At 40.8% G+C, this 14,146-nt stretch overlaps 1 protein-coding gene across 2 annotated transcripts in view; it reads right to left on the bottom strand.

The window, feature by feature from the left end:
• ITCH (itchy E3 ubiquitin protein ligase) overlaps positions 1–14,146 on the bottom strand; it is a 108,585-nt gene that overhangs the window by 24,158 nt on the left and 70,281 nt on the right. For both annotated transcript variants that reach the window (XM_054045447.1, XM_054045449.1), the window contains 6 exons: positions 11,087–11,182; positions 8,615–8,789; positions 6,763–6,829; positions 3,801–3,885; positions 1,447–1,575; positions 538–610 (listed from right to left, as the gene is read on the bottom strand). In XM_054045447.1, coding sequence (XP_053901422.1) covers positions 538–610; positions 1,447–1,575; positions 3,801–3,885; positions 6,763–6,829; positions 8,615–8,789; positions 11,087–11,182 — 625 coding nt within the window. The remainder of the gene's footprint in view (positions 1–537; positions 611–1,446; positions 1,576–3,800; positions 3,886–6,762; positions 6,830–8,614; positions 8,790–11,086; positions 11,183–14,146) is intronic.

Consider the following 14,146-nt stretch of genomic DNA (forward strand, 5'->3'; position numbering starts at 1 on the left):
GCTAAAGACCAAGGGATTTATTCTCTTGACATGTGGGAGGTTTGGAAAATAAAGACCTGCATATCAAAATGCATATCTAATCACCAGAATTTTGCCATACAGTACATTTGTTTGATGCTTCAAGGCTATATCGAAGTACAAAAATACTTAGGAAGACTTTGATTTTCTGCCTTACAAGTATGGAATTAAAGCAGAAACTAACTCCACATTATCTACACTAAAATCCATTAAATGCCTTCAGGCAAACTTCTGTACAAGCAAAGCAGAAATAGGCTCTTCTATTGAGCCTTTTAGAAATGTTACTACAAAAATCATCGATGAAGACAAAACTGAACCCTTCTTTGTTTTAAAAAAATTTAAAACCATGTTGACGTCTAGTAGCTACTGAGTTTTAAAGCTTATGCTGGCCAACTGTATTAGTCTAAATTGCTTCAAATGATGTTTTAAAATGGTCCCAGAGGAAGCTGTTTCGATGCAGCTTTAGAAGATGCATTTCAACAAAGCCATTTCCAAGGTTAATTTTTTTTTTTTTTTTACCTGACACCAGAACCGGAAATACTGGACCTTCGCTTTGAAGTCACGCACATAGGCTATCTGGGGCCCATTATCTCTGGAAACAGGAAGAAAAAATAAGCTGCTGAAACACTGCTGAAATTCAAGATAACAGCTTCAAAATACTACAGTTATGAAGCTCTGTGGTTTACCGGGCTGGTTAAACAAACCAGTTTTTCTAATTGGGTGAATGCTTCGGAAAGGCCATCATTCACAAAAGGTTTTTTCTTTTTCTTTTTTTTTTTTTTTTAAATATTTAAGATTAATTTACTTTAAATTTATTTTTAACTTTCAAAATGCACCTATTCGAAAGATTCTGGGTTCATATGCAATTTTTTTTTAAAAAAAAAAAGATGTCTTGTTGACCAAAGTTAACAAGAAAATTCTTTCAACAAATTAACTAAATGCCAACCCCAAATTCCAATCTATTTCCACCCAACCTGACATAAGTTAGCATGTCAATTCTACATGCATTCAAATCCTGGTTCTCAGAATGCTAGAATATATTAAAGGCCTGAATTTGCATCTACCTGCACACTGAAACACACAGAAGGAGAAGGGAGGACACAGCATAAGCACAATAGCTTTTATTGACTGAGTGACTTAGTTAGAGGCCAAAGAGTCTTATCTAGTACTTGGCTGGAAAGATCACAGCCATCAGAGGGGCCTCAAGGATTAGGAATTGTAAAGCATTCAAAATATGGCATATGTAGGGGGAAGAGAACATTCAAGAATGTTGAAGATCCTCAGTAGAAGAAATATGGGAAATTAAAAGCTCTACTGGTATGCCAAAAACCTGCTGCAAAAAAAAACATACTTGGCAATACCTGTTAAATGACGCATATCTAAAAAAGCTCAGTGTAATATAGTTTGTCTTCTTGAATAAAGGCTTACAGAGCAGATTTTCCAGTGCGGGGATCTATATACGTTGTAGTTCTTCTATTGTGATCCACAAAATAGGGAATGCCATCCACAGTAAATCTCATTTCCCAGCCCTCTGGCAAGGGTTTCTCGTTTAACTGACTATGGGACACAAGAAAATACAAAGATAATTGATCAAGTTAATACATTCTGTCAACTGATCATGGACAGGGACAACACAAATTAGCAGAAATTCTGGAAAATTTGTGGTGATTTCTCTGAGGAATTTTCTGTTTGATTTGTTTCTACTTGGCTTTACTCTTAAATTTTAATGCCAGATACCAAAATTGAGAATAATCAATATCAGCTTGATAAATTCCAATAGCTAATAGAAATCTGAAGAAAGCTGGTAAAGTTTCTGGATGTTTTCTCTCCTCAACATGCAGAATTTTGTTTGATAGTATAACCAGTTTTTTTTTTAAAAATCTCTCAGTAATTTTATTAAACAGTATTTGCTATTATTCATATAATAATGGAAGTCAGAAAGAGGAAAGACATAGCATGTCAGAGATATCACCATTCCATTAATATCTGCACAGATCTTTGAAAAAATTGCCAAGAACAGATAAGATAACTTCAAAGCAAAAGCAAAATAATACTGTTTCTTTTATACTGACCCATTATCATTTAGGATGGCTTCAAACATTGTGTGGTAAATTTAACCATCAAAAATATCGGGGGTTCTCATTTCACACGTTGCAGGAAGTCCCTGGGATGATAACTGGAGGATCTGACTGGTAACATCCCTGCAGTAACTGTGGCTCTCAGAGCATTTTGTTTCCACACAGTCACTCTGAAGGTATTGCATGCCTCACCAGGAGGCCAAGAGCTTTTGAGCAGTAGTTTGTAGTTATTATTTATTTGTATTATTTCCTAACAGGAGGCTTGCACATTTCCCTCAAGTTCTATGTTTCATAAACTAAAGGTATATATAGAAATACTCCACCTTCTTTAAGGGAACTTCAGTTCCACTCTACCGTCATCTTAATAATCTGACAGATAGTTTAAAAAAAAAAAATCCTAACGTGTGTTATTTATGCTGCCTGTCTACTTTATGCAGTTCTTTCAGCTTGGACAATAAATAAATAATTTAAAAAGACAAGTACATTTAACTTTTGGGTTCTCATGCTCTAGTGCAGCAGTTCGCAAACTGTGGGTCAGGACCCCAAAGTGGGTTGCAATCCCGTTTTAATGGGGTCGCCAGAGCTGGCTTTGGCCTCTCCCGCCCAGGCTAGCGGCGCTCGCATGGGCTCAGACTTCAGTCCCCTGCCTCCTGAGGTTTTGTAGTAATTTTTGTTGTCAGAAGGGGTTCGCGGTGCAATGAAGTTTGAGAACCCCTGCTCTATTGCTATGCTGTAAAGTATGAATTACAAGCCCTAAGGGCAGGGTTGCTTAAAAGGCTATTTCTATTTAATTTCCTCTATTAATGGAAACATTTCCATTTGGTCTTTGACTTGGTAACAGTTTTTTGTTTGGTTTGGGGTTTTTTTGCAAAGAGGTGTTGCTGTTAACTTGGATTTTCCTAACTGTTTTCTTGCTATGTAAGCAATGTTCCTTTTAATAATTTCTGCTTTAGTTCTGATCACTTTCTACATTTTAAGTGAGTCTTGTCTGAAAAGCCGATAGAGGGCAGCAAGGTACGCTCCAAGCTTCAGTTGTCAGAAATGCCTCTTACTTCTCACTTTCAACCAATGTTCCCTCTAATTTTTTATATCCATGTGCGGAATGATTTTTGTTATGTGCACCAATATGGAGGTGATGTGCGGCGGGGATGGTGCTGAGGGGTTCGGAGTGAGGGAGAGGGCTCAGGGTTGGAATGCGGGGGGTTGAGGGCTCTGGAGTGCGGCCAGGGTTGAGGGGTTTGGGGGTACAGGAGGGGGCTCAGGGCTGGGGCAGAGGGTTGGGCTTGGGGTGCGGGGCCTGAAGGCTCTGGCTGGGGGTGAGGACTCTGGGGTGGAGCCAGGGATGAGGGGTTTGGGGTGCAGGCTGCCCCAGGGCTGCGGCGGGTAGAGAGGATTCCCCCCAGCCCTCTCTCCGCGCAGCAGCAGCACCTGGGCTGGAGGAGAGAGTCTCTCCCTGCCTCTCCACGGCAGCTCCGAGGATGGGGCCGGAGGAGAAGTGCCTCTCCCCACTGCAGCCCTGCACGACCCAATTTTCTCCCCACCCACCTCCTACCTCGGTGCTCTCCGGGCCTTGGCTGCATGCATGCACGGTCCTTGACAGCCTGCAGCACGGCCGCACTTACAGGGAACTTAGTGCTCAACTAAAATAATTATAACACATTAAAAATCCATTTGAAATTATTCAACTGATTTAAAAATTCTTACCCCTGATTTCTGGGGTCTTCCCATTGAGTGATACGTGTGTTGTGATTGACAAAATACACTCTGCCATTGCTGTCAGTTCTCTTTTCTAAGAGGAAATAAAATGTGAAGAAATTTCAATTCCAGCAAATTTACTCCTCTCACTAACTATGCTTCAAATAACCAATTAGTTGGACATCTTGTGGCAGTGTCTGTTTTCTTGGCACCTCAATCTCAAATTTAACATATCTGATTCTTCATCATTCCCTCTCCAAACCCATCATTTCTTACCAGTTTCTCAGCACCAGAAATCTATTTTAATGTGAATACTAGTGGAATGTTTTGAAGTGTACCATAACCTACCTGCTGTGAAAAACAATATTTAAGGTGTTCATCTGATATTCTTTAGGGACTTGTTTCTTTTGTGTGTTTGTACAGCACCTAACACAAAGGGGCCCCCAAACCCAAGTGGGGCTTTTGGACAGCAGCATAATATATTTACTATGACTAATTATAACAACAAAAGTAGAAAAGCTTTTCCCCCCTCCCATTATTTTAAAAACAGGTTTCTTCAGCAGATGCCCAAAGGAAGATAACTTATCACGGAAGAACCAGATTTGCATTTTACCTTAATTAGAATTTTTCTTACTTTTGCTGGCTGTTCTGGAATGCTCATGCAGATATTTTTCCATGTTTAAAAATTAAAATACCAATATTTATCTTTTTATTTTTAAATAAATCTGAGCCTTCCATCTTTAACAAAAACTATACTTAAAAACATCCACATATGTACAGTTATTTATTATACTATTTATTTTCCCATTCAGAGAGGGGAAAAAACAAACAAACTATTTTTAGTTGGAGAGGAAAAAATGGAAGTAGTTTTCTCCACAGGAAAACAAACTTCCATCATGAGCCATTATAAATCCCAACTCCCTGGGTTACTGCCATGGGCCCTCAAATATAGTTTAACTGGTTAATGGACGAATTAAGAAATGTGCCTGAGTACACCAGACAAGTATGGCAGCACATGAATGTGAAAGCTGTTCCCCTGTTCAAATATGAGCCAAAACTGCAGCAAAAGAAAAATGTTTACACCCCAAGTAAATAAATATGGATGTTTATTATTATCATCCCACACAGTTAAAATATGTTTAGGAACATATGCACACACTTATACACATATGCTGTTGAAAATCCATTTCTCCTTTACTTAACACCAAGATTCAGTCTTCTGCAATTTGACAACATTAGATAAGTACAGAATATGAGCTCCTCACTATGTTTTAGGTGTTGCAGGAGAAACAGCCCTGAAATCAGGCCATGGCAGGTAATAAGCATTTTAGTTCAGCTTTAAAGGAAAAGCCTACGTGCAGAGGCATGTTTGTAAGGAGATTATACAAGTAGCAGAATTCTACTGTACATGGAGATTTGATTTGGGGAGGGAGCAAACAAATTAATTAGCAGTGTTTTCTGAAATTCCACACGTGTAGAAAAAGGCGCCATGTGGGCCTGCCAGTTTAATGCATACCTCCAAGCCTAGAATTCCAAATAATAATGTTTGAAACTTTTGAAAAGTTTGATTTGCAATTTTTTAATGTTATAAAAAAATCCATGTCTAGCTCTGCCAAGTAAAGGTATACAACCTTAAAATGACATCATTCTGATTACCATCTTGTTTTCCCCACCCCACCACCTGAATACAAGGCTTAGTCTACATTACAAAGTTTTGACAGCATAGGTCTATCATTTAGGAGTGAGTAAACAGTGAACAATATTAGCTAAGAGAGGCAGAACAAACAAAAGACAACCTTGCTTTTACTAAGATATGTATGGTCAGCAAAATGCCAGATGGGGAGCAGAAATTGGCACTGTTATCTGAAGCTGCAAATAGACCAGAGGAATGAAAGGGGCACTGTGTATACTCCTCTGCAAAAGGAGGTAACCATGCACTCCCCACACACCACCGCTGAGTCTATGGAAGAGGTTCAAGCATATCAGTATGAGATATGGCATCCTCCTCCCCTTCCCAGATACCAGTGTCTGCCTTTAGAAGCACAAATGAGCAACTTGAAAGACAATTTCTATTGCCATATACTTTTCAATATTTTTCTGCTTTAATCCCAAGGTATGTACCTGTTGGACAATCAGAGGAGCTACTTCATTCCTATGGACCCAAATCAGAATTCAACATATATATTTTATACTAATACAGTTTATACATTGTTTAAAGAAAAATCCCTGTGTACTAATTGTATGTTATTTGTTAACCTGAAACCATGGGCGGAGACATTATGTAATCTTTGACTATTGGCAACTGTGCTTATCTTGTCTTGCTGCTAGACCTATCCAGGGGCTTGGGACCTCCTACCCCGTCACTTCCCTCTGCCCATGGAAAATCCATATAATTCACTGTAATCAATTGTTTGGCAGTGTCTCTGAGCCTAATAAGCAAGGTGACACTCCGCCAACACTGTGTGTAATAAACCCACGTGCTTGATTCTACACGGTGTCCATTTTGTTCCTTCAATATTGACTGCTGAAATTATGCGGGAAATATTTTTCACAAAGGGGCTGGCAGAACTATACAAATGCTTTCAAGACCAAGACCAACAAAAACTTTCCAAGCACTGGCTCTCTACCAGAAACAATACAAAACAATCTGTATGACTAAAATGGTTAACAGCAGCAGGAAATAGTCCATGTTGTATGATAAGGACACTTAAAAAAAAGTCAGTTGCAACTTAGAAGTGTAACAGAATAATACTGGGTACTTTTTAATCTATTTATGGAACTGCATATAAACCGTATCAGGAGCTGGTTCTTAAATTGTACTTTTGATTATATTTAATAAAAAGGGGATTTAAATTCAGATTTCATAAAAAAAAAAGCAAAGTACGATCAAAAACATTTGGTAAAATAATTTGGCAGAAGTATGCTTTAATGTTTAAGTTATGTTATAAAACACCATTTGAATAAGACTTACCCCATCCATGTGGCAGGGTGCCAAGAGGATCAAACTCTGCATTCTGTGTGGGGGTAACATCTTGGTTCTACAGATTACACACAAAAATGGTGCATTAATCATGACCACCCACCACCAATTTGCTCTCCAGACTTCTAATTTAGCCATAAATCACTAAAGCAAATGCATTCTTGCTAGTGCTACATATGGCATCACTGTCCACATTTTTTTTTCCTTACAGAAAAGATATAGATTTATTTCAAACTGATTATTCATTTGGACTCTTTAACACTCTTTGACCAACTGAAACTAGGGGCTCAGAGTAGTGCTATTAACATATTTTGCAGCAATTAGTACAGTTAACTGTAACTGCAATGCCAAGGGATTAAATATTAAACTTTCTTCTTTGGAAAGTGCCCCACCCTACACAGAAGGGAAACAAGTCTCAGACCTTGTTTACACCAGTGAGCTTACAGTGGCACAGCCATACCAGTGCTGCTGTAAGATCACTCATGTAGCTGCTGTATGTCAGCAAGAGAGAGCTCTCCCGTCGACATAATAAAACCATCTCCACGAATGGCAGTAGCTATGTTGGCAGGAGACGCTCCCTCACTGACACAGCGCTATCCACTGGTACTTTTGTCACTGTAAATTATGTTGCTCAGGGGTGTGTTTTTTTCATACCCCTGAGCGACATAAGTTATACAGACAAAAGTGCTAGTGTAGCCATAGTCTCAGAATCCAATACATGAAAGCCTAACACAATCAGGGAACACACTGCTCTGTTCTTGTAGCTTAATGTGGGTATGTAAGTAGCAACTAAAAACCTACATCACCTGTCTTGCTAAACTAACTGCAAGCAGTATTTGGAGATGTCCAGTCAAAGTCTACCATTCACTAGTATTTGGTGGATTTTGGATTGCTTAACTCCCCTTTTTTTCCTCCCATTCACATGCTATAATTGCATTTTACCTGCATAAAATCCCTCAATTGCTTCCTCTGGGTGAACTTCCCATACTAATCTTTGGCCAACCAAGAGAAGATACTACATAGTGAAGTGACTAAGATTTAGAATTCATTTAAGACTGAATACAAATAGAGTTAACCTGAACAAGTCTCCAAACATTACCAGCATAAAAAGCCACAACATCTGCTAGCTAGCAACAACATCTAAACCATAGCTGGTATTGAACCATTTTCTAACCAGTTTGACCTTTCTCAGTAAATCGGTGGACTTTGCCACATGAGAAATATTTCACAAGCTATATACAATACAGCAAACACTACCATTTGTCAGTTATAGTTGTGCCATACATAACAAAAGCAAGGGAGGTCTAGGTTGGACATTAGGAAAAAGTTCCTAACTGTCAGGGTGGTTAAACACTGGAATAAATTGCCTAGGGAGGTTGTGGAATCGCCATCTCTGGAGATATTTAAGAGTAGGTTAGATAAAAGTCTATCAGGGATGGTCTAGACAGTATTTGGTCCTGCCACGTGGGCAGGGGACTGGACTCGATGACCTCTCGAGGTCCCTTCCAGTCCTAGAATCTATGAATCTATAAAGGAAATAAATTAAGGCTTCCAATTGTACATACCATCCTCTACTCCCACATTCAGAGAGACACACCTCATCACAAACACACAGCCACCATACACCTCAAAGAATGCACAACTTTAACTCTGGCATCTTCTGACAGCCCCTTGCCAAGCCCAAGTGTGTGCACCTTCACAAAGCTGCGCAGAAGGGATGCAGAAGAAGGGGAAGGAAGTTTGATCTGTTTGTAGTGGAGGTGGATGGGGGGCATTTGGGAGTGGGGGGGGGGAGGGGCTCCATCATACTTTTTTCCCCTCTATATCAGAATAGACTTCTCACCCCGTATATGAACCTCTGATTAAACTGTTGCATAGCTCCTTGAAGCTGACTGCGTTGAAGTTGCCATTGCTCATAATTCCGGACAGATTCCAATGTTGGTCGTTGCCATGTTGTCGTTCTAGTGAAGTGGTCGACATAATAAATTCTCCCCATGTTGTCAACTCGTCGTTCCCAGCTAAACAATGCAAATAAGGCGTCTCAACAGCAAGCAGCACGTAGCACTCAAAGGCTTAGAACCATTTTAGAGTCAGACAAGCAGCAAGGCAAGCAGGAGATAAATGTGGAATTGGACGTGGAGTTTTGTTAAATGAAAAGTTCAATGTGGTCAGCACCCATCTCCCCATTACAGTTCCTGCTGAAACAATCTAAAGAGCTAGAGAAAAGTGCTATCTAAAATGAGAATTATTCTCAGAGCAGGCCTATACTATAGCCAGTATCGACACTCTGAGATCAATCCACCGGTGGTCGATTTAGTGGGTCTGGGGGGGGGGGAGGGATAGCTCAGTGGTTTGAGCATTGGCCTGCTAAACCCAGGGTTGAGAGTTCAATCCTTGAGGGGGCCACTTAGGGATCTAGGGCAAAAATCAGTACTTGGTCCTGCTAGTGAAGGCAGGGGGCTGGACTCTATGACCTTTCAAGGTCCCTTCCAGTTCTAGGAGATAGGATATCTCCATTAATTTAATTTAATTTAAAAGAAAATTTAGTGAAGACCCGCCAAATCGACAGCAGATCACTCTCCAGTCGACCCCTGTACTCTACCCCCAATGAGAAGAGTAGGGTAAGTCGACAGGAGAGTTTCCATCGACTCCCCACAGTAACTCGATCTAAGGTACGTCGACTCCAGCTACATTATTCACATAGCTGGAGTTGCGTAGCATAGGTTGACTTACCGCGGGAGTGTAGACATAGCCTCACTTTGTTCCACACCACCACCATCTACTCAGCCTCCCCACTTGCCGTGCTTTTAAATGGTGCTCAAGAGCTGCTTTACACATCTGGCTGGCTCTGTGTAAGTCACTACTGTTATTATACATTAGTTAGATCTGAGGGAGGGGATGGACACGTGAAGTAATTGCAGTCTACTGGCCTCTTTAAAAAAAAATTAAAGTAACATTATCAGCTCTGGCTGCAAAACTTGAGATACTCTCATGCTCTGGCACACTTCTAGTCTAACCTCACAACACCAAAAGAGTGCCCACATTTTACTTGGTTTCCACTTCATATCAAGTTGAAATAAGTGACATTCACCAAAAACCTGAAATGAGCAGTGGTCAGGTATTAAGCAAGGTCAGTTGCAATACCTGTATTGATCAATACCTGATAAACTCTCTCCACTATATCAATGTATAAGACGTAAAGTTTAGTGCAATTGGTTGGTGCGTCTGTTGGGGGTGGGGTGGGGTGGTATTTTCCCCTTTGAGATCAATTTGCTCTGCAGTTCTACATTTTCTTGTTTTGTATGCAACAGGAGTGAGAGTGTGAATATGATATGAATGAAGTGTGAAGGAAACAAATATTTTTTTGGTTAAAAGATGCAGTGTCCCCAGAAAACCAGGAAAAGGACAAATATACAAAATGTGTGCTCCTGTGTAAAAGCTAATGCTCTTGGCTGCTGGGCTATTAATGACTGGAAGAGTAGGGTAGCAAAGCTCTGCTTAAGGTGCAGGTGTGCAGCAAGGTTAGCAGATGGGAACCTGAGCTATGGTAACAGGATAGAAACCAGAGACCTCAGGAGAAAGCTAATCAGGGAAGCATTTATATAGAGCTGGTTAGTGAACCTAGTATTTTTGATTCACTAAGACTCATGTGCTGTTATTTGTGGTAACCTTTGCTATGGTTTTTCAGTTTTGGTTCCTTTCCCCAGGGTGGGGAAGACTAACAATCTATTTTCTTTTACCATGACTGATCTTGAGCATCCTTTTTCTTTATAAGCAGACACAGTTGCTTGGTGTCTGACTGTGAGTAAAACTTCCCACTCCTCTTTTTCCTATACCTTTTCCCTCTCCCCCAACCCTAACACAACAGATACAATGCATACAGATTTTTTTTTTAAATCCTTAGAGAATAAGAGAGAAAAAATGGCTAAGCCTCACATCCAAGGCACCAGCATGTACCACTCATATAGGGATACAGATGGTCCAAAGAAGCATTTTGCAAGCTCTTAATTGGGTCACAAAGTCTCCTGGGGCTTATCTACACTAGAATTTTTTTTTTTTTAAACTGGAGCTAGCCAACATGTTTATACTTGCTAGTCTGGATATTCCACTAGTGTTTGGTATTTACCTTAGGGCTCAGCCTAGGGCAAACCCACAAATGTGTGTGTCCTAGAGTAAGTGTGTAATATCGAGACTATTTTTTATTAAAAAAAAAAAAAAAGTGTTAGCTAGCTCAAGTTAATTAATAATCAATTAACTTGAGCTAAACTATAGCCTAGATATATCACCGGAGGCTAGATGTCTTCTACAGACTCACCCTGGGGGAAGAGGTTCTGGCCGATCCCACGTTGTCCTTTTTTCAACGTGATCTACATAGTATACTCGACCATGCTGGTCCACTCTTTGCTCCCATCTAGAATTAAAAAAGGAAAGGTTACTCAGCTTATGCAGTAAGTGGAGCTCTTCTAGATGTGTCCCCCTAGAGGTGCTCCACTTCAGGTGTGTGCATCCCATGTGCCTTTAATCAGAGACTTTCGGTAGCAGTACATGTTCAATCCGTGCATGCGCCCTACACATTCTCATGCTCTTTACCAAGAACATACAGGGCTGCATGGGTGAACCATCTCAGTTCCTTCACCACCGCAAAGCCCCATGGAAGAAACACTAAAAAAAGAGTAAGGAGAGTGGGTAGTGGAGCACCCATAGGGACACACATCTTGAACTCCAGTTATTGCACAAGATAAGTAACCTCTCCTTCTTTGAGAGGTGTCCCACTGGGTGCTCCATATCAGACTTCCAAGCAGTATCCCCATCAGGAGTGGGGCGCTTTGGAGGCGAATCTAATACTCAAGATAATACTACACTACCAACTGCAGCATCAGTTCTAGAGAAATAAACCGTCACATAATTTTTGGAAAGAGTATGTATCAAGGTCCAGGTTGAAGCATTGCACATTTCCAGCGAGTATGACTAATGCCACAGAGGTAGACAGAGAATGGGCTAGCACTCTAGAAGGAGAGGGGATACACCGACCAATTTACAGCAGGAGATAATGCATCCAGAGATCCATCTTGAGATTCTTTGGGTGGAGATTGTGGATCCTTTGGATCAGTCAGCAACTGAAACAACGAACAGTTTGGGAGACTTTCTAAATGGTTTGGTTCTGTCCAGATAGAAAGCTAATGCTCTTCTGAGATCCGAGGTATGGAGAGTGGCATCCTGATCAGTCAGATTTCTCTTTGGGACAAAAACTGGGAGATGGATTGACTTGGTTGATGTGAAATAAAGAAGACACCTTACGTAGAAATTTAGGATATGGCCACAATGAAATTTTGTCCTTGAAAAAATTGTAAATGGATGGTCCACCATTAAAGCGCCCATTTCCCCAACTCTTCAGGCAGAAACAATGGCCAACAAGAACGGCACTTTCAATGTCAGGGGAAGAAGGGAACAGGTGGCCATTGGCTCAAAGGGGGTTTTCATGAGAATTAAGGAGCAACTTTAGATTCCATACCAGAGTAGGGTCCCTAATTGGAGGAAAAAGGTGCATCAATTTTTTAAGGAATCTTACTTTTGTGGGATGAGCAAACACCGAGAATCCCTCAGTTGAGGAATAAAAGGTTATTATAGCCACTAAATGAACCTTGACAGAACTGAAAGAGTCCTGAGTTTTTTAATTCCAACAGGTAAGGAAAGGATAGTGGAGAGTGAACAATGGAAAGCTGTGATGAAATCTCCTCCATTTCTGAAGATAACACTTTCGTGTGGATGCTTTTCTGCTATTTAATATAATAGTACCTTTCATATCTCTGCAGAACAGGAAGTCTCTATATCCAAGAGCCATCAAACTCAGATGAGCAATCTCCAGGTTGGAATGAAGAGTCTGACCAAAGTCTTGAGATAGCAGATGGGAAATGGGCAGAAGACTCCATGCTGGACAAGAACCAAGATGAATTAGGTAAGGGTACTAGACTGGTTTTACACACGTTGGGACAATCAATATTATTTTGGATCAATCTCATTTGATATTGTTCAACCATCAGTGGCATTGAAGACCTCTCCTCCAAGGAACAAGGAAGGCATCCCCGAGGGAGTGAAGGCCAAAGCTTCCTCTCAAGCAGAACTTTCTGTATTTCCCATTGGCAGTGGTAGCATACAGTCATGAACTGCCCAAGCCAGAAAAATGTGATTGAGAACCCCCAAGTCCAGTTCTCACTCATAACCACAGGAGAAAGGTCCGCTGGGATAGTCTGCCATGGTGTTTTGTATGTCTGGAAGGTAAGAGGCTGAAATGAGGATATGGTTGGCTATACATCAGAGTTCCATAACTTATTTGCTTTGGTACAGAGAACGAGGGACCTCATTCCCCCATGATGACTTATGTGGATTTGTGCTGAAAAGGAGCACGGTTCCAGTGACAGTTCCAGGGGCTGAAGCTACTTTGGCGGGTCCCATCTGGTGGATGTTGCTGGTATCAAAGATAATGACTGCTTTGGGGGTGCCAAAATAGCATGAGATGTCTGTTTCTTCATCGTTACCAAGGGAGCCTGGGTGACTTGTTTAGGTACCGAATGTAGCATGGGGTCTGTAGATACTGCCTTTCTGTAGGTACAATATTTAGACTTTTGTAGTATGGTCATTCTTGGGCAGTGCAGAGGATGCCTTTAGTACTAGGCATGCTTGGTACCGTGACCTCTGGAAGACTTCAGAGCCCTAGATACAGTACACCAAAGGAGCCTGGAGACTCAGCGGTACCCAGACCGGGACCTGAGATCTCCAACAGTCTTTTTCTGAGAAGACAGGCTTTTTTGAAATAGGCTCTTTATGAGGAGAACTAGTACTCTTCCTTTTATGAGTCTTTCCAGTAACCTCTACTGGTCTGTCCTGCAAAGGCCTAGGTGAATGCAATGCAGAAATTGACAAAGCACTATGCTCACTTGGAGACCAATGTACAGGGAGTTCTCTTGGCCTGGATTTGAGGCCATCACTAGGAGCCTGACTCTAATCTCCCAGTTTTTATTAGCTCTGCTGTTAAATGCTGAGCAGATACTACACTTTTGAGGGAAGTGTGTTTCCCCCAAACAGTGACTACACCAGGAATGTCCAACAGACTCCCAGCAGGTGAGGCAGCACTTAAATCTTGGAGATCATAACATATCCCAGAGATGAAATCTGACGAGTAAAATAAGCATAAAACAAACTTCACACAAAAAGTAAAGTGTAAGCATAAATTAAACTAGAAGTAAATAACTACATTAAACTAAACTAAAAAGTAGCAGATTCTAAAGCTAAACTTCAAGTGGTAGATGCTAGAGATTCTGTCATAGGCTGAGGTGGTTGAGAAGGAACTGAGGGTGGTTTGCCTATACAGCCCTAG

The sequence above is a fragment of the Malaclemys terrapin genome, chromosome 12 (genome assembly GCF_027887155.1).
Source record: "Malaclemys terrapin pileata isolate rMalTer1 chromosome 12, rMalTer1.hap1, whole genome shotgun sequence".
Classification (NCBI taxonomy): domain Eukaryota; kingdom Metazoa; phylum Chordata; order Testudines; family Emydidae; genus Malaclemys; species Malaclemys terrapin.